Source organism: Perna viridis, chromosome 5 (assembly GCF_037379345.1).
Source record: "Perna viridis isolate PV_CMFRI_1.1 ecotype Kerala chromosome 5, ASM3737934v1, whole genome shotgun sequence".
Lineage (NCBI taxonomy): Eukaryota > Metazoa > Mollusca > Bivalvia > Mytilida > Mytilidae > Perna > Perna viridis.
Window position 1 is genome coordinate 8593615 of NC_142449.1, and position 20028 is coordinate 8613642.

General features: G+C 32.4%; 1 protein-coding gene across 1 annotated transcript; it reads left to right on the forward strand.

Moving 5' to 3' along the window:
- The first annotated feature begins 175 nt into the window (after nt 1-175).
- On the forward strand, nt 176-19680 carry LOC148615855 (ribosome quality control complex subunit TCF25-like). Its single transcript, XM_088581517.1, has 16 exons — nt 176-501; nt 3417-3727; nt 5011-5076; nt 7610-7698; nt 9150-9280; nt 9794-9893; nt 10155-10248; nt 12680-12772; nt 13142-13247; nt 13889-13996; nt 14356-14474; nt 15949-16107; nt 16819-16909; nt 17660-17739; nt 19024-19099; nt 19414-19680. The coding sequence occupies exons 1-16, from the start codon at nt 367-369 to the stop codon at nt 19627-19629; spliced, it is 1974 nt and encodes a 657-aa protein (XP_088437643.1). The 5' UTR covers nt 176-366; the 3' UTR covers nt 19630-19680.
- The last annotated feature ends 348 nt before the right edge of the window (nt 19681-20028 follow it).

Genomic DNA, 20028 nt, shown 5'->3' on the forward strand with positions numbered 1-20028 from the left:
ATTTCTTTTTTAATTTTAAGTTAAGTCAATTGTAATAATGTAATGGTCGATCTAACAATGTCTATATCAATCAAGCATTTTAGGAAATCTCATACCACATCGTACAGCCGTTCCAAAAAATAGGCACCGTATTTTTAAATGTTTCATTCATAAAATATTTTTTGTTATTTACGTAATTCATTACAACCTATATTGTTAAAATCTATTGTTAATTAGTCATTGAGTGTTGTATGTTAATAGGTAAATACGAGTTTGAGCCGATTGAAATTTTTCACTTTAGAGCTGTGTTTCAAAAGTGACACTTCCGGTTTTGCACAACTTTTGTAAACATTGACATGTGCGTGGCAAGTGTGTCTGACAGTTGATATGTCTTCCAGAGCCTTACGAAAACTTCAACAAAAGAACGATGTAGTAATACCGTCAATCAAAGATGATGATAATACTGACGACGAAGATGATTCTGAGTCTAAACAAACTTCTGTCGTTAACCCATTCTCATTGGTAAAATCATTTGTGGATTCATTTTGAAGTAGGGAGGTCGGTAGTGCGTTTATCTATATTCTTGCGAGAGCAAAATTCTCAATTTTGAGTCAACTTTAACACGTTAGAAAATGGTTAAAAATCCATTGCATGACAATAAAAAATATATGTAATTGAAGATGAGACACTTCTCTTTCTAAATATACAACTTTCATTGTTATTGGAGTTATTGGTCATTTGGTACAAACGTTTGAAGTGACGATACTTTGAGAAAAATGGCCGCCTGAAAAACTATGTGTCAAAGATCATACCTATTTCAAAATTCATTCCGCAAGCTATTACTGGACCGATTTTCTTCATTTATGCCAATTGAAGTCAGGACAATTCAGATTACCGGTAGTGATCTGAATTAATTTTTTTCCAATGTTGCAATTACTTCTTTTCATGATAAATCAAATACCCATATAACAGTTTAACGAAAATGAAACCCATGATACTTAAATAAATAATTGAAGCGACAGTCTGATCCCTTTTGGGATTCGGCGCTGGATATTTTTTTTTGTTTTGACCCCCATCCGTGGTGGTCAAAACAAAAATATCTCCAGCGCCGAATCCCAAAAAGGATTAGTGACAGTCATTTGTATCGATGGCCAGTTACTATCAAATATAAATACAGATGCTTCCTTTAATATTCATATTTAATAGTAACTAGCCATAAATACTGTAGCAGGAAGGCCTACCAATTTCATGTAGATCCGACCCCTAGACAATCCGTCCCCAACTGGATCCAGACCCTTTTTAAAAGTTGATCTGTCCCAATCATAAACTCAATGTATTATGCATTTAAAATTCATACAATTAAAATATTTGATATAAATATTTAATATGTAAATTATCTTAACCTTCTCTATATTTTTTTTCTTAATTTCACAACTGAAAAATGTATAGATTATAGTTCATAAAATATTATTATGAGTTCAGTTTAGAGTAATTACATATGATTATTACTTTACAAAATGAAAAGTAATTAGTCAATTTAAGTAATTTTTTGAAGGGTTATTGTTTTCTATTTACTTGTTTTTAATAGAAATTTTTGTGAACTTATATATGTATAAATGAAACAGCCTGCAAAGCATGTCTACCTTGAAAGTGTGAGGTCTGTAGTCATGAACAAAATTGACTGTAAAGAACAAGTTTTGGTATATGATACTAAATTTTATGTCCACATAAATTTATACAATATCATTATTAAAGGGGACAGATCGACCTGCTACCTGGCCTACCTGCCTTGTAGTAGGTAGTAAGATTTAGATAGCCAGTTAATTGACTTGGCTAAAGGATTAATTCGTTAGGCAAATCGGTTTGTCGCTGGCTTGTCACCAAGTGGTCTAGGGTTTGCTTCTCGGTGTTGGAATATAATATTGTGAGTTAATCATGCTCTACCATTATATTTGGCGTCCAACGTGAAAAACCCATGGGGCTTTGTTAGCTAATGAGCTAGTGTTAGATATGTTCGTGGTACAAAGACTCTTAAGGTAGGGGAAATGTGGCAGGATGGCCTACCTGCGTTGTAGTAGGTAGTGAGATTTAAATAGCCAGTTAATTGACTTGGCTAAAATACATTTGTATTAATTATTTAGCTGAATCGGTTTGTTGCTGGCTTGTCACTGAGTGGTGTAGGGTTTGATCCTCGGTAGCGGAGTATAATTTTGTGAGTCAAATCATCCTCTCCGTTACAATAGAGACAAATGCATATGTTACATTATTGCAAGACTAATCCATTTGAGATTCAGTGTCCAAAGCTACTGTTTACTTTGGCTGCCAACTGATCTTTTGGGATTTAGCCATCATTACTTACTGGATGGATGTCCATAACACAGGGATCACCACAGATCAAAGTTCTAGGGTTGGTCAGAATCTCAATAGAGGTTATGTTTATTATTATGTATTTGATGCCAACTGTATATAAAAGTTATATTAATTTATTTATTCATAAGGGTAGGGCAAATCGACCAATGTTCCAAATTCATATTCTTTGTAATATCTAATCAAAGTTTTCATACATTTAAGAGGTACATATATCTGATTTTAGAGTCTTAGCTAACATTTTGCTGCAAAAGGAAAAAAATGTCACGTCATTTTAAGATCTTTTTCTCTTAAATTTAAGCTTCATCAACCAGAACAAAAACATATACCTTGCTGAGTTCATTCAGTTTTGGAATTATTCGGGAAATACAGCTTTTATTTTTTTTATGAAGAGTAAAGTGCTCCTCAAAATGTATAATGTCAAATATTTTCATAACTGTTTTAACAAAAGAATCTTTAGTCTGCTTTCTCACTTTTATCTGTATATGCAATACAAATGGAGTGAGGCCTGGATGATGTTTTGACATTTATTCCAGTTGACAGTGGCCGGAGGATGATACTTACAGCCTTTTGAAGAGGTGTTTTCACCTCTTGGTTGTTTACAACAATCAGATTACCTGTAATAACATGGGAACTGCGACCATAAATATATTTTGAGTTAATGCAACTTCATGATATTGGTGTATTTTCCTTAATGTTTACATCTTTGCATAATTCACAATAACTGAAGACATAATTTTGATTTTTGTAAACATCGCAAATAGAAGGGAGTTCAGTATTATCAAAATAAGCAGGGATAGTTTCCTTAATATTAGGATCATTCAAATATCGGCAATGTTGATAAAATTAAGAGCTGTATTAATATATTCAATTTTTAGAAAATGCTTTTTGTGAATTTCTGGAGAATTAATATTTGGGAAAAGTTTGAAATAACAGTTACATGGCAGAAACCTGAATCTTCCAAGGAATGTACCAAGCTTACTAGTGTACAGCTAAGCTTTGAATTAAATAATTAGTCCTACAATCTACTTAACAAAAATTTTCTAAAATGATTATATTTAACTTTAAAGCTTGACAATGAAGATGATGATGATGGTGGTGGTGATGGTAACTTAAATGAAGAAGCTATAAAACACTCAGATATTACATCAAGGAAGACAGAAGAACAACAAGGTGCAAGGAAAAAGAAAAAGAAAAGAAAAAAGAAGACTAAAGAAAAAGCTGAAGAAAAGATGGAGAATGGATTGGATGAAATTGATGCCTCAATACAAGAAGTAGAAAGAATTCTAGGAGAATCTAGGAACACCTATATACAAGACACAGAGCAGCCACTATCAGCTGCTACATCCAGTATGAAGGCACTGTTGACAGTTGAACATAAGTATGTATTCTTTCCCTGGTATTACTGCAAAAAAGTTGTTAATTAAAGATGGCGATAACAAGGATATCTAAAACGTATTTTTTAGACTAAGTAATGATAAGGCATGATAAGTATTTGCAAGAAAAAAAATACTTGTATTGGGAGATTCAGCTCACTAGATACGTGTAATTATGCACAAATTATGCTTAATCAACAAAAATATAATGCACACAGGAATCTCTATAACTCATTTGAGCACATATGAAGACAATGATTTATTGATTGATTGAAGGGGTTTAATGCCCATGCAGCAATATTTCAGCTATATTCAGGCAATGAACATAAAATGGATGATAAAATGAACATGAAATGATGATGATGAAATGAAAAATGGGATGGGACACAAAGATGATAGGGTCGACAAAGTTTGATTGCCACTAGAAAAAGGGAGGGATGTGTAGGGTCGGGCAATTTAGCTTCCTATGGCAGAGTGCAAAGATTCCTACTCCTATTGAATACCACAGCAGGGTTCTTTAATGTACGAGGAATGGGGCATCTTTCCCAACATTATGCACCACTATGATTTGCGGTCAGGTTTTCTGTATTATAGCCTGACAACCTCAGCATATAAAATGCCTGGGGTACCCCATTCCACTACCTGGGGCACACAACCCAGTTGATCTGTGGGCAGAGTGGTGGGCTAGGGTTCTGAGCACCGTAAAGTCACCTTTTACAACAAGCTTAGCACTGTTGCAGGCCTATTCTTTTGACACCCAGACCAGGGCCATATAAAGCAAAAAAGTTTACTTGGGTAATTTGATTGTATTGTTGTTAAAATCAATTATTTATCCTTAATAATGCTAGGAAAAGACAATACCTACTAGCAGGTGTAGTATTATTAACTGGCCATTGTTTCTAGTTAATTATGAACCCAAGACAAATTAAGCTGAATACATAATTATCATTTTACAGCTAGAATATACACATGTACTAGTATCTTTGATGTGTTCGTGAAAATATCATGTAATGGGGTTACAGCTGCCCAGTACAATAAATTTATACAATCCCTAAAATGATAATGTTGAATAGAGCCTTAACCTCTGGTCTCAGATTCTCTCAAGTAAACCCCAGCATAGAAACTGTTAACTGATTTAATATCTCATTAGCATTGTCTACTCTTTGTATTTGGATTTTTGATAAAGTTATTTATCTCCCTTGACAAATACATTTTATACTAAATCATTTTTTAAAAAAATACCTCCTTACTTGGATAATATGAGTCATACCTTTATGTTAAATTTCAGAAACCTTAATCCTGACAATGAAATGAAAAGAATATTTGGCTCCAGAGTTGTTCAGGCTGAGATGAGGTAAAGTTGTATAATACTGTACGGCAGATTATTTTCAAGGGTGTTAAATTTGGCAAGTTTGAAGCAAAAATTTATACCAAAAATTTTTGCCTTTTTTAATTTTTGCCGATGAGCCCAGAGCATGGATCCGGAAATGGTCAAAAATGCCGGTCATTGACCGACTAATTTTGCAAGTGACCGACGACAATTTTCCAATATCGGACATAAACAAATTGTCAACCCTTATAAATTACAGTTTGTGTGGTTTTATTAGTGTATAAACATCCAGTCTACCAGTCTCCTAATTGTTTATTGGAAATTGATGGACAGGTGTGTGTCAATTTTAGCCGATGTGCAGCCACCTGTGACTGTAATTAACCTGAAATTGATTAGTTGATTGCATAATTAAATAAACAGTACACATGCAGCCCTGTTGCCTATACGAATTAATTGAAGTAACTGGGAGAATCTTCATACATTTATTATAATTTAGAAAAACCAAACTCGTTCACTCGCTCTGATATTCTGTAAAAGACAGAGTATGTAATGAAATAACACACTTTCCAATATTTTTCTTAAAATATCTACATGCAATGTTTATTTTTGATCTGATCATGATTAAATGTCAGGCATGGGCTGTCAAAATTTCCATACCCTTGGCCCAGAGCAAACATTTTATGGAGTTTATTTTGGCTTTTTAAGACAGATGGCTAAAATTTGCCAATATTAGCACCTGGTGAAAATTATCCACTATACAGTAGTACAATGTACATATGGTTCAATGCTTGCATTAGCCTATGTCTTTATGAATGAAATAATACATAGATTTTTCAGGCTGAGTTGGTCTTGTGTAAAAATGAGTAGGACAAACAACACTTGATTCATGTATTCCAAACAATTTCTAGATAACATGTTCGTCTGCTCATAGTTATACCTTAAGGATATTACATTAGCTGTAGTACACATGCACTTTTGCCAGCTATAATTTGGTGATGTCCTTGTAGGAGAAGGGGATTTTTTTCAGCTATATCAATTTCTAATACAAAAGGTTCAGAAAAAATCAAAATCCAAAACTAAAGTGTTTCAAATAAATTTGAAAATTGCATATTCACGAGTTTTATATGTGCCTTAAAAGTAAATAGATATGTATTTGTGTAGATTTGGTTTTTACCAAGTTGATACCCTGGTTAAAAAGAAATGAAGAAGCAAATTTTTAAGGGTCATTACCCTCTGATGTCGTAACTTGATGCTTTTTCTTGGATTTTTAAGTAGGATTTCCACACCTTGAGTACTAGTTATATTCCACGCAAACAAAGTTTTGGGGGTATATTGGTTTCACCCTGTCTGTCTGTCCTTCTGTCCTTCTGTCCATCTGTGCAAACAATTTTCTAAGCAGCTTGCAATACAGTAATGAAACTTTTTTGCGATCTAATATAATCACATGGAGATGTGCCTTTTGTCAGGAATTTATGTTTGGACAAAAATGTAGAAATGATTGTTGGAACTGAGGCAATTTTCAGCATAACTTGGTCTGATGTGTTGTCCACAACTCCTTCTTAGCGACTTGCAGAATTGTTAGGAGACTCAATGGAGTGTTAGATTACAATATGGGGATGTTTATATTGTTAGATATTTAATTTGGGAAATATTGTGAAATGATGGCTGTTTTCTGCAAAACTTTGTTTCGTGCATTGTCTGCAACTCCTCCTCAACAACTTACAGGATTGTTATGAACTTAATGGAGTGTTAAGTTACATAATGTACCACACTGGGATGTGCATATTGTCAATTGTTTATGTTTGGACAAAAGTTGTAGAAATGGCGACCATTGGAACCTAGGCAATTCTCAGTAAAACTTTGTTTGGTGCATTGTCGACAACTCCTTCTTAATGTCTTGTAGGATTGTTATGAAATTCAATGGAGTGTTAGATTACCATATGAAGATGTGCATATTGTCAGTTGTTTATGTTTGGACTAAAGTTGTAGAAATGGCGACCATTAGAACCTAGGCAATTCTCAGTAAAACTTTGTTTGGTGCATTGTCGACAACTCCTTCTTAATGTCTCGTAGGATTGTTATGAAATTCAATGGAGTGTTAAATTACCATATGAAGATGTGCATATTGTCAGGATTTTAAAATCATATTCTGTTATTGTGTTGTCAACAAAATATAAAACTGCTTTGAGATGGGTGTTTTGAGAAATGACAGCATATTGTATGTTAAAAGTACTAAGTCTTTCAACTATAAAAATTGTGTCCAATGTGAATCAAATGTCCATATTGGTCCCCAAATGTACAGAGTTCCACAGACAGTGGGTTTTCAGTCCTGTTAAGGGCCATGTCAATTTATTTAAAAAAAAAAAACCACATTCATTCTTCTTCAGAAACTTAATCATGTAACATTAAATCAAAATCCAAATTTTCAGATACATGTACATGTATATCAAATTTAGTGTCCATGTTTGCCCAAAGTACTCTGTTGTTGTTTCATTTTGTTTATTGTTAGTTGTAGATTCGTTCACATATCACCCCATCTAAAATAGTTTTTTTTTAGTCGTAGACAACCTAGAAATGCTAGGGTCAGAAAAAAAGCAGCTTGGATGGCATTCCCTAAGGACAGCTGGCCACCAACTGGTAAAACAGGTATTTAACTTGTGTAATACTGAGATAAGATTTTTTCTTTAGGTTGGTTTATAACATACTGTTACAGGTAATTAATGTAATTTTCCTCACAATCATGATGCAAGTAAAATTGAAATAGTGTTCAACATTTTAAAAGTTATTAAGGGAGATTTCATATACATGTACATCACAGACTGTCTTTCCACATGTCATATAATTCAGAAGTCTATGAGGGATTTGTATAAACTTTATGGTAAATTCATGGTATGGATCGAATATAACCCTCTTTGGTTTTGCATGGTTTTCAAACTTTTAAGTTTGTATGTTGATTTTAAATGTTGTTTAAATTTGTCAATAATTGGTGACATACAGGCACAAGTTTACTGGTATTCATTTGCTAAAAACAAAGGTTTGAAGAATGTTAACATTCATACACCACAAATAGGGCACACACCTAAAAAGTTTTCTTTTTCTGATTAGCCAAACAGTTTTAGTTAGCTTTATTTCATACAACCAAAAAAGTTTTTGAGTACTATACAGTTGTAATAGTGTTATCCATGTCATTATTGTCGTCTTCTGTATCAGTTTGTAGAGACTCAGTTTTCAAAGATCTTGAAAAAGTAGTTCATGGATCTTGATAAAATTTTATGATATGGTTCCATACCACAAAAGAAATGTTTTGCTAGATTGTTCAAGAAATTTGGACTGAAAGCAGACCAAAATCAAGTATTTTTTCTGGTTTACATACTGTAGCAGTGTATGGATCTCAGTTACATTGTACAATAAAGTTCCATACCATGAAAGAGGGATTTTGATTGATTTTTAGAGTGATAACCTAAAAAAGGACTAAAAGCATTTGATAACTCTACCATATATTTTTAATAAGAACATGTACAATGTATATGTGTATTGATGCGAAAGAAATGGTATCATAAGAATCCATACCACAAGAGGGAGGCTAAGATTAATTTTGAACTGATAGCATTAACCATGAAGGTATTTTGAACCAAAGGGCTTCAAAAACATTTTATCTGGTTTTTGGGCAATAACTTGACTAAAAGTATATGGAGCTCTATGAAACTTTTCTACAAGATTCCATAACACAAAAGAGAAGTAATGATGGGTTAAAAGGTCATGGTCCTTTCCATTTAGAAATTAAAGGTGAAATAGGGATCAGAAACTTCTTGGATTACCTTCTTTCTAGTCAGAACATTTAATCACAATCCAAAGTAAGAGCTGAATCTTATGTGAAAGTTGAGTGCTTACTTGTCCCTATTGGTCAGGGTTCAACCTCTGTGGTCATATCACACTTTATCCTGCAAACATTTTATTAGCATTTGATAAAGTAAAAGTTTCCAGTTATTTTCAGCCATGTGGCATTATATTTTATTGTTTTATATGTCACAAGTAAAACAAAATGAAAAGACAAATAGGATTTTTGTCTGATATATTTTGATTTGTGTTACTTAAAGGTTTATCAATGAGTCTGAAGGAAACTAAGAACGGGGTTCAGTATTTCTTGTTTGAACACAGCAAAGATTATCAGAAGGTTCAGTTCCAGTTTTATGAAGCAGTAGAATCTCTTAACCCACAAAATATTGCAGTATGTACTTTATATATATATACTGATACATATAATTTTTCTGTTGGTGCAAATTATACTTGTATATTTATTATGATTCTAAGAACATTCAAATATCTACAAATTTCCAATGTTACAAACATTGTATTAATTTAGCTTCTCAAAAAAAGTTTTGTCACATTACTGGGTCTTTCAACAGCAGTGCATGTAAGATTTTCACCTACCATGTTAATATTGATTAACCATATTCTTTCATGGTACAATTTTGCTATCTTAAATGAAGGTTCTCTTTTTGTTATATAAAGGAAGAAGTATTGTATTCTACTGATACCTAAATTTGATGTTATGGTTGTTCTTGACATGATGTTTTACTTTAAATCTTTCTCGTTTAAACCTTTTAAATCAAAACATGATAATTGTTTTCAATTTATTCAGGATTTTGATTTAACATGGCTACTTTTGTACTTGGTTTAAAGTCTTTTACATGTATATGACATTTGTATAGTTAATGATGTAAAAAAACTTTATTTATAGAATATTTTACAAGTACAGCCGTACCATATAGATGGGTTAATTGCACTTAGTGATGTTTTTCGAATGAGTGAAGATATGCAAATGTCAGCTGAACTGTTAGGTAAGTCTACATATTTTCACTCAAAAACTTTTTTTTTTAAAATGGATATGTAACCATTTATGATATTTAAGCTGTTCAAAAGTCAAAAGATCAGTTTACAAATGCTTAAGAATACTTATGAATAGTTACAGATTATAATAGAGAGCTTCGTGTACCTCTATATTATTTCAACCTTTCTTCCCCAATAACTATATTACAATAGTATGTAGTGTTAGATAAAACTACTGAAAACAAATTATTTTGACTTGTGTTTTATTTCAGAGAGGGCACTCTATTCATTTGAGACATCTTTTCATCCCTTGTTTAGTTTGACAACTGGAAACTCCAGACTGGACTTTAAATATGCTGAAAATAGGTCAGTGGCACTTCTAAATAGATATTGATAGACCATTACTACTATATGTTGGCAAACTAATGGTAAGGAAAGCATACAATTCTGAATACTGATACTGGTAAGGACAGCATAAAATGATATTCCTTCTGAATACTGATGTTGGTAAGGAAAGCATAAAATGATATTCCTTCTGAATACTGATGCTGGTAAGAAAAGCATAAAATGATATTCCTTCTGAATACTGATACTGGTAAGGAAAGCATAAAATGATATTCCTTCTGAATACTGATACTGGTAAGGAAAGCATAAAATGATATTCCTTCTGAATACTGATGCTGGTAATGAAATACAAAATGATATTCCTTCTGAATACTGATGCTAGTAAGAAAAGCATAAAATGATACTCTGAGTACTGATACTGGTAAGGTAAGCATAAAATTATATTTCTTCTGAATGCTGATACTGTAAAATAATATTTATTCTGAATACATGTACTGATAAATGTGCTATAAAATAAAATGATATTTCTTCTGAATACTGATACTATAAAATAAAATGATATTTCTTCTGAATACTGATACTATAAAATAAAATATTTCTTCTGCATACTGATACTATAAAATAAAATATTTCTTCTGAATACTGATACTGTAAAATAAAATGATATTTCTTCTGAATACTGATACTGTAAAATAAAAAAAAATGATTTCGTGGTTCTCCTGAGATTTAATTTATGAATTGATTAATGAAGGAGGTATTTTAGTAATTTGTGGTTTGTATAATGGTACATGTATGATGTTGTCAGTATGCTTTGTCTTGTCATGTAATTTTGTTTTATTTTATTGACATGACAAGAAAAATGGATAATAAGAATCTGTCAAAAAAATGATGATAGGTCTTAGAACCACTTTATTGTCCCCTTTTGGCAAATGCTGAAGGGGACTTAGGTTTGCACTCCGTCCGTCCGTCCGTCTGTCCATCAATCTGTCAGTCTGTCAGTCCGTCAGTCACACTTGGTTTTCCGGACTTTTTTTTTGTAATGCCTCATCCAATTGATTTCATATTTGGTATATAGTCTTATCGTGACAAGTTACGTTCGAATGATGTTACGGTTGAACGATTTTTACAGAGGTTATGGCCCTTGAACATAGAAAATTTCATGAAATTTTATGTTTTCCGGACTTTTTTTTGTAATGCCTCATCCAATTGATTTCATATTTTGTCTATAGTCTTATTATGACAAGTTACAAGTTAAGTTCGAATGACATTATGGTTGAACGATTTTTACAGAAGTTATGGCCCTTGGACATAGAAAATTTCATGAAAATTTTATGTTTTTTGGACTTTTTTTTGTAATGGTTTATTCAATTGATTTCATATTTGGGATATAGTCTTATCATGACAAGTTACAAGTTAAGTTTGAATGACCTTACAGTTGAATGATTTTTATGGAAGTTGTGGCCCTTGGAGATAGAAAATTTCATGAAATTTTATATTTTCTGGACTTTTTTTGTAATGCCTCATCCAATTGATTTTATATTTGGTACATAGTCTTATCATGACAAGTTACAAGTTAAGTTTGAATGATATTACGGTTGAATGATTTTTACAGCAGTTGTGTCCCTTGGACATAGAAAATTTCATAAAATTTTGTTCTCCAGACTTTTCTTTGTAATGCCTCATCCAATTGATTTCATATTTGTTGGCTAGTCTTATCATGACAAGTTACAAATTAAATTTAAATATTATTGCGGCAAAATGGTTTATATGGAACTTACGGCCCTTTGACATAGAAAATTACCTAAAATTTTATGTTTCATCATTTTGATGCAAATTGCTGCTGTCATTCTAGAGTTATTTGCCCTTTAATTCATATTAACGAAGTTTTTTTCAACTTTCCAGGTGATAGAAAAAGAATGTCTTTATGCAGCTTTCTGTAATGCAAAAATGTTATTATCTACTGTAAAATGAGGCTGAGGTTTGTTTTTGATGGAATTTGCTTTTGCTGTTCAAGAGTTATTTTCTCTTGATTGTTAAAAAATAACACCATCCATTGTTAGTTCACATATATAAAAAAAATCTCATAAAGGCAATGAGTTCAAAGGCCGAAAGGGGACACTGTATTGCATCAGCAATACTGTCAGAATGCTTGTCTTAGTTAACAGCAAGGTTCTATTTATCAACAATGTTGCATATGTCTGAAACCAAATTCAGCCTTGTCACATGATATAAAGAAATATTTAATTTAATAATATTGAATTTCATTTAGGTACATTGTAACAGGTGTGATAAGCTGCTATTGAGTTGTCAAATAAGGAAGATTGCATGTAGGTTTATAGAACTGTTAAAAAAGCAGATAAAATCTACTGCAACCTTTTCAAAAACACGATATATTTGCTTTCATACCAGTGACCTAAGTGACAGTTACATCAATAAACATTTTATTTTTCAGGCCAATGTTTTTAACCCTATTCAAACATCTTATAAATGTTGGACAGAAAGGTTGCTACAGAACAGCTTTAGAATTCTGTAAATTACTTCTCAGGTATTCATCTTAGGTCTTTGTTAAAGATTTGTGATGCTAACATTTCAGGTGATTTATTTTTTTTATTTACTCAATGCACATAGAAACATTCACAACTCTTTCATATGTATGATTTAATATGGAGTTAAGACATTATGCCCTCAACAATGTAGGCAGAAGCCAAAAAAAATGTCAAATTGTATTTGAAAAAATAAAGTACAAAATAGACATTTCAAACCCAGTCAAGTAAAACCTGGCTTCAGAAATCCACAAATCAGTTCCTAAATAAAGTTAAGCACTAATATTTGAAAAGGATGTTATGAAGTAGAAAAAATAATGCCCATTGAATATGTGTTTTATTATGTATAATAATTTTGGTTTCTATCATAGTTTAGACCCAGACAATGATCCAATGTGTGTGTTACTGATGATAGATTTTTATGCTCTGAGATGTGAAGAATATACCTTCCTCATCAGATTATTTAAGGAATGGGAGGTACAAACAGTATATGTTAATATTTACCACTATACAGTTAATAACAGGAAATAAATACAATTTTATTTACTCAGACTAAGAGGCCATGATACCGTAAACCTGTAAAATGTATTTGTTTTAATAAAGACACTGTTATTTGTCATTTGTAATAAGTTAATATGATTAAAGGTTTTACCTATCAGGGAGGGAGCTATTTGTACTCAAATAACACTTGGTAAATCCATGCTAATTTTTTATATTACTGATGTCTCGGGTAACAGGATTATGTGAAACTTCCTATAACACACGCTGAGTTAATAATTCAAATGTTTGTTTCCTTACTGTATATATCATTTCCAATATATGTCACTTTCGACAGAACAATTTTGAGCCATTCAATTTTCAGAGCATTTATATATAAAGGACATCACTAATGCTCTGTCTCAGCTAAAGTTCAAACTACATAATAAATGTGTGTTGTGTGTTATCATCATACACATGTTGATGCTGGTACTACCAGTATTTGAGAAGAGATACATTAATGATACTATCTATGGATCTGACTCAAGTCTAAGGTCAAGGTCGTGAATCAAGTTTATCACAGCAATGTAATGCCATTCTTCTTTTTTTTTTCTCACTTCCTTATTTTCACTATTTGATAGGGTCACAGAAATTTGTCCCAGTTGCCAAATTTTGCATTCTCGGTGCCATTAGCCATGTTCTGCCAAGCAGATAAAGATGGCAGTGATACAACTGAAGCTGATCAATTGGTAAGTGTTTACAGATTTTCATGGGACTTTATTGGTGTTTGAATGTTTACATGCAAAAGAAATTCATTTTCCTGAATGAATCTTAAATTAACACAGTTCCTTTCAGTTCTATCAGAAACAAGTTATCCTGAATATGATATCAAAGAACCTTTGACATCTGAAAAATCAAAAATGTAAGGAATGTAAATACATATTTCTTGCCATCAATAACTAGATATACATCATAGTGCATTACCTTCAATGGTGTATTGACCTATGATTAATGTTTCTCTAGGCTACTTTATGTGAGTATATCAACTGGATCATAGCCAATCAGAACATATGTTACATTACTAACAAGTTTTGCCATTTATTTGTAGCTACAAAGAGCATTGCTGATGTTTCCAGGGTTACTGATGTCTTTACTTGATCAATGTAGTGTCAACCCAGACTCTAAAGTATCTAGTCACTCTTACTTCAGTGTGTCTACACAATATAGGTCAGTGTTATACCATTTAGTGGGTGATTATTGCCGGTACTAAATTTTATTATTTCTTGAATTCTAAGTATTGAGATGTGAAAGTCATCGAGGATCTAGATTTTCATCCAAGGTCAAACTTATATACGTGCAACTACCTGCTTTTTTTTCATAAAAAATTCAAAGAGACTTTGCTGGAGTACAGCCTGCATATGTCATTCTGTGGTCTCTGCAGTATCTCAGAGATTTGAAGATTAAATGAGTAACTTTTAGATATATGGTTTATTGTTTTCACTTTTCTCTGGACCTCATCATGATGTAATAATGAACTTTCTGTCAACATCAAAATAACTACTATCAACCTTTTTATCTCACCTAGCCATAGGCCATGTGAGCTATTACCCTTACTGAGCGTCCGTCATTGTCATCATCAATAACAATTTTTCAAAACTCTTCTCCTCTGAAACCACTGGATAAAGAAGAACCAAACAGGTATAAATGTTCCTTGGGGTATTTTTCATAGAATTGGTATTGGGATTTTTGATCCGTCGAAAAACATGGCTGTTGTTACTAAAAATAGAAAAAAGGTGTGAGAAAGAAATTTTTCCCATATATCTTCTAAACCATTAAGTTTAGCCAAATTCTGATTGGGTTAGAGCATTCAGCATGATGAGATCTATCTCTGGTCATATTTTGTTTAAATCTGTTGAGCCAGGTTTAAGTTTTGTCCTTTTTTTCAACATTTTATCCCTATTTTTAATGTTATTTCTTTCAAAAATCTTTCCCTATGTAACTACCAGACCAATTAGAACCAAACTTGGTATGAACATTTCTTAGGTTATTCTGCATAGAACTGATGTGGAGATTTTTTGATTCATCAAAAAACATGGCTACCATTACTAAAAATAGAATATAGGTATCAGACAGAAATTTTCTCATATATCTCCAAAATCTTTAGGTTTAATCAAATTCTTTCAATTGCCCAAACGATCCGTATGGCCTACAAAAGTCTGCATTGGATCAAAGATGTTGGAAAACTCCTTGTTAGAGTTATTGCCCTTGAGAGCATTGGATCAAAGATGTTGGACAACTCCTTATTAGAGTTATTGCCCTTGAGAGGCAAAAAATGAGGGGGTTTTTTTACAGTTTTTATCCAATATCTTGAAAACTATGATAGACAGGAAGAAAGTTTCAATTGCTGAAATGGTCTTTATGATAAGGCCTACAAAGGTATGTATTAGATCACAGCTGTTGGATGACTTCTGGTTAGAGTTATTGCCCTAAAAAGATGAAAAATGGAGTTTCTAGCAGTTTTCAGCCAATATCTTACAAACTATAACAGTTAGAAAGGAAGTCCTACCAAATTTTCTTTTTTCAGAAACATCTTGTTAGAGTTATTGCACTTGAAAGGCAAAAAAACCAGGTGAGGAATTAAGCCTTCTGTGAGCCTCTTGTTTAATATTTTAGTATTTTATTCTTCTTTTGTGTTTTACAGCCAAACAGATTCATTGAAACAGTTGGTTTCATTGTATGTAGGCCGATGTCATTCATGTTGGAAACCTCCTGAAGTAGTACAATGGCTTGAGAGAAATGTTAAAGTTGTTCTACAGAGAGTGAATGCTAAAGATTCAGTTGTAGATGAATTTAGCATCAAGTAAGTTAATTTGATTGGAATATTTCTGTTCTACTTAATTCTTGGACTTTAGGCAATTCTGTTGATAGGCAATTCTGTCTATTTTCTTTAGTTATTTCTGCTTGGATTCACAGTGGCCAGAGAAGTTTTGGAGTTTTTATTTTCCACTATTGATTATTGTATTGAATTTTAAAGTAAAGATTACTAGTACTTATTTACTTAAGCCTTTTACCCATCCTGGGGCGTAGCCACCAACAAGCTGTCTCTATACAACACTGTCCAGAGCTCTTCATTCTCTAGATCCCATCTCCTGGGGCATATATACCACCAACAAGCTGTCTCCATACAACACTGTCCAGAGCTGCTCATTCTCAAGATCCCTTCTCCTTGGGCATGGACTATCAACAAGCTGTCTCCATACAACACTGTTCAGAGTTGTTCATTCTCAAAATTCCTTCTCCTGTGGCATAGGCCACCAACAAACTGTCTCGATGCAACACTGTCCAGAGCTGTTCTAGATTCCATATATTGTAAGGGCTTGTTTGTGATATTTTTTGGTGGTGTTCTTAATTTGTGGCCTGTTCACCTTCAGCGTCTTGTAAAAGTTCTTGGTCTACATGTATTTGTTTCATAATTTCCTGTAGCTCCATGTTTCTAATCTTATTTGGCCAATAGACCTGTATGTAGAATAGGTCTAACTTAAGTAAAGATATATAATGTTAATTTTTCCAGGAGAAAGAGTAGATACCACAAAACACCGCGAAATATCTTAAGACATATTCTTTTGTCTGAGATTAAAGATGCTACAGCAGCTTTGCCACAGGTGAGATTTAAGTTAATTTGAATGAACTGTAGGTATACATGATGAGAAAAAAACATAACAGATATTAACATCTTTAGACCCTTTGTAAATTCTTTCAAAATTTTAAGATTGAAAATACTTAATTATATTGGATTCTATGCCATAAAACTAATAAGAATAGATTAGAGACACCATATTGTCTTGGGTCACATTTCATCAACAGATTAAGAATAAGAGTTATTGTTTTTCAGACACAGTAGGTATAGTTTTGCTTTTTACCCTTTGACCTTAAGGATGCAATTCTATGGAAACACAAATCTCCTAATCACAATTGTGTTTCTTTATTGGCTGAATACTGCTAACTTAGTGGCTTTCAAAAAAATGTATAGAAAATTTGAAATTGCGTTTGAAAAAACAATCGAAAATTCGACATTGCGTGCCATGTGCTATTTTCTTGAAAGAACTGTAGAAACTTAAAAAAAGGACAAAATTTTACTGTGTTGGTTATTTTTCTTTAAAGATAATACTTGTTTTAAATAATGTCCAACATTAATAGCTGTTTTAACATCAACAAAAATAAATGCTTTATTTACCTATAGGATACAAATTTATAAAGGAAAATCTGTCCTCAGCTAAAATTTCAACTGATCTAATTACTTTAAATTAGAGATTAAAGGTATTTGTCAGTTAATGATTTTTTTAAGAAACCCAGGCCATACATGTTGTGTGTAAAAGGTACTATGCATTGATAGAATATTGTAACATCAACAGGATTTGGCTAATACAACAGTGGTTAGTTATGATCCTCTACCACCACCAGACTCAATAGCTGCATATCAAAGACCACAGAGGTACACTTATTGATTTATTATCATCTCATGTGATATTATTCATTGAGTAAAGAAAACACTGCTCCTCCTACACCACTGAATGGAATTAGCAAATAGCATTAGATGGACTTTGTCTTTTATGACTATGGGCACTTTTGGGAAGACTAATTTTTTATTCATTACTCCTAAAACATCATTGAATGAAACTTTCACAGAATCTTTGTTTCATGTGCCCACTGTTCACCCCCAATTTTAGATTTTGATTCAAACAGTTTAGGGGGTTGCACATAGCAAAACATGGACTTTGTCATTTATGGAAATGGGGACATGGACCAATCTGTCGTCTGTTACTCCTGCTACACCATTGTTTGGAAATGAAACTTTCACAGAATCTTGATTACATGTTCCTGTTTTACACCTCCTGTTTTAGATTTGATTTTGCAGTCATATTATGTTATGTCGTTATTTTTATTTATTTTTTTTTGTTTTTGCTCAATAACGTGTAGTTTACCAAATATCATGAAATTTGATATATTTTTACTTGCTGCTAAAGAAAGCTTTCTATATAAAACAGGGACACTAACCCCTATAGTTCTGAATAAAGGGACCAGAGAAAGTAAAGAAGGTGTTTATTTCAAACTGATGTTTAAGGTTTATCTATCAATCAGTTCTTTTTAAAATTTGTTTCTTTTAAAAATTTGTTTTAAAAAGTTTTTAAACAGATTTTAAATAGCATTTGGCATTTTCAGTTTAATGAGGCAATAGTTGGGCCACACCCTAAAAGTCAAGTACTTTTATGTAGTCCAGTTTGTATTTTATTATTTCATTGCTCATTGAAATCCCTTCCATCAATTTTTGATCAGTTTTGGAATATCACCTCTCACTGTTTCTGAGTTACAAGGGTTAAAAGGACTTAAAAAATATAGTTTTTTTGGGGGGAGGGAGCAGATTGGTCAAGTTTTAAGCTGTAAGAATCAAATTTATGCTATCATTATTCTTTTTAAAAAAGGGGTCCAGAGTGCTTCGCTAAAGCATCCTAATAGCAGAACATTTTATTTAATTGAAGTTCAATATATTGTGCATCATATATTGTATCCAAACCAGTTGTTGCATCCATAATGAGCTCAAAGTCCCTATGTGTTAGTGTGTCAAAAACTAATATTGTGTACATGTACACTTGCCCCAAGTGAACAGAGTTCAGCTGTCTGTGGTCATATCATGTTGCATTCAAGGAACCCCTTTATTACACTTTGATTCCCATTACTGTTCATCTCTGTTTCTAAAACACACTAATCTTCATTCCAGTACCAGGAGAATAAACCAAGAGGGGAATACATTGTCAAATTTCTTCAGGTCTCTCCTGCCCAACTTTAATTTAGATGTAAGTAGTAAAATTTAAGTGTTTTTTTTTTCATGCTTTGATTTACATTACATGTATTTACTGCATCAGTTTATAAAGAAATTTTTTGTCATTATTGTATAGTTTCATAGTTGATTAACATTAAATTTACCAATTAATTGTGCTACTTATTACATTGTATTCTTCCGTTTTAATGTCTGTTTGTGTATATAACTCAAGTGTCAAGCTCATATTATTCTGGACATATTATGAATCATTAAACAATATCTACAAATTCAATGATGAACTTTTCATACATATTACTGCAGATATAAATTCCCATTCTTTTACTTCAGGAGCCTGCCCAAGCTCCTATCCCTCAGGGAGCAGAGGGTGGGGCACAGAACTTACGTCAAGGAATGGTTGTTCTGATGGATGCAATGAGAGACTTGCTCAATAACATTAGGCCGGTTGAACATCCCTTTGAAAATCCACAAAATGAAGGAGAAAACAACAATAATGAAGATGGAGAGGATAACAGTGATAATGAACACCATGGGGAATGGGATTAATCATATTGTTTTAATATTGTTACACATTTTGAATAAATGAATTTTACAATACATTATATACATTTATTTGTATCATTTATATAATCACTTTTTTACAATGTTTAGTGGTATGACATTGTCATATTCCATATCTTCATCATGGTCGTGGTTTTTGTGTGATAACTTTAAGCCGAAACTAAGCAGGCTTTTTGTATTGCATTAGAATTCTATTAAATAGGCTTCTTGAACAGGGTTATGTTGCTACAAGATTGAAGTCATCACTACAAAAGTTTTATGGTTGTGATCATAAACTGGTGGATCATTACGGTGTATCCATCTGTGCCATGAAAACTGATTTGTTCAACGTGTCATAGTTTTCCTTTCCTCTTTCGACTACCCAGGACTTGACTTTATCAGCAA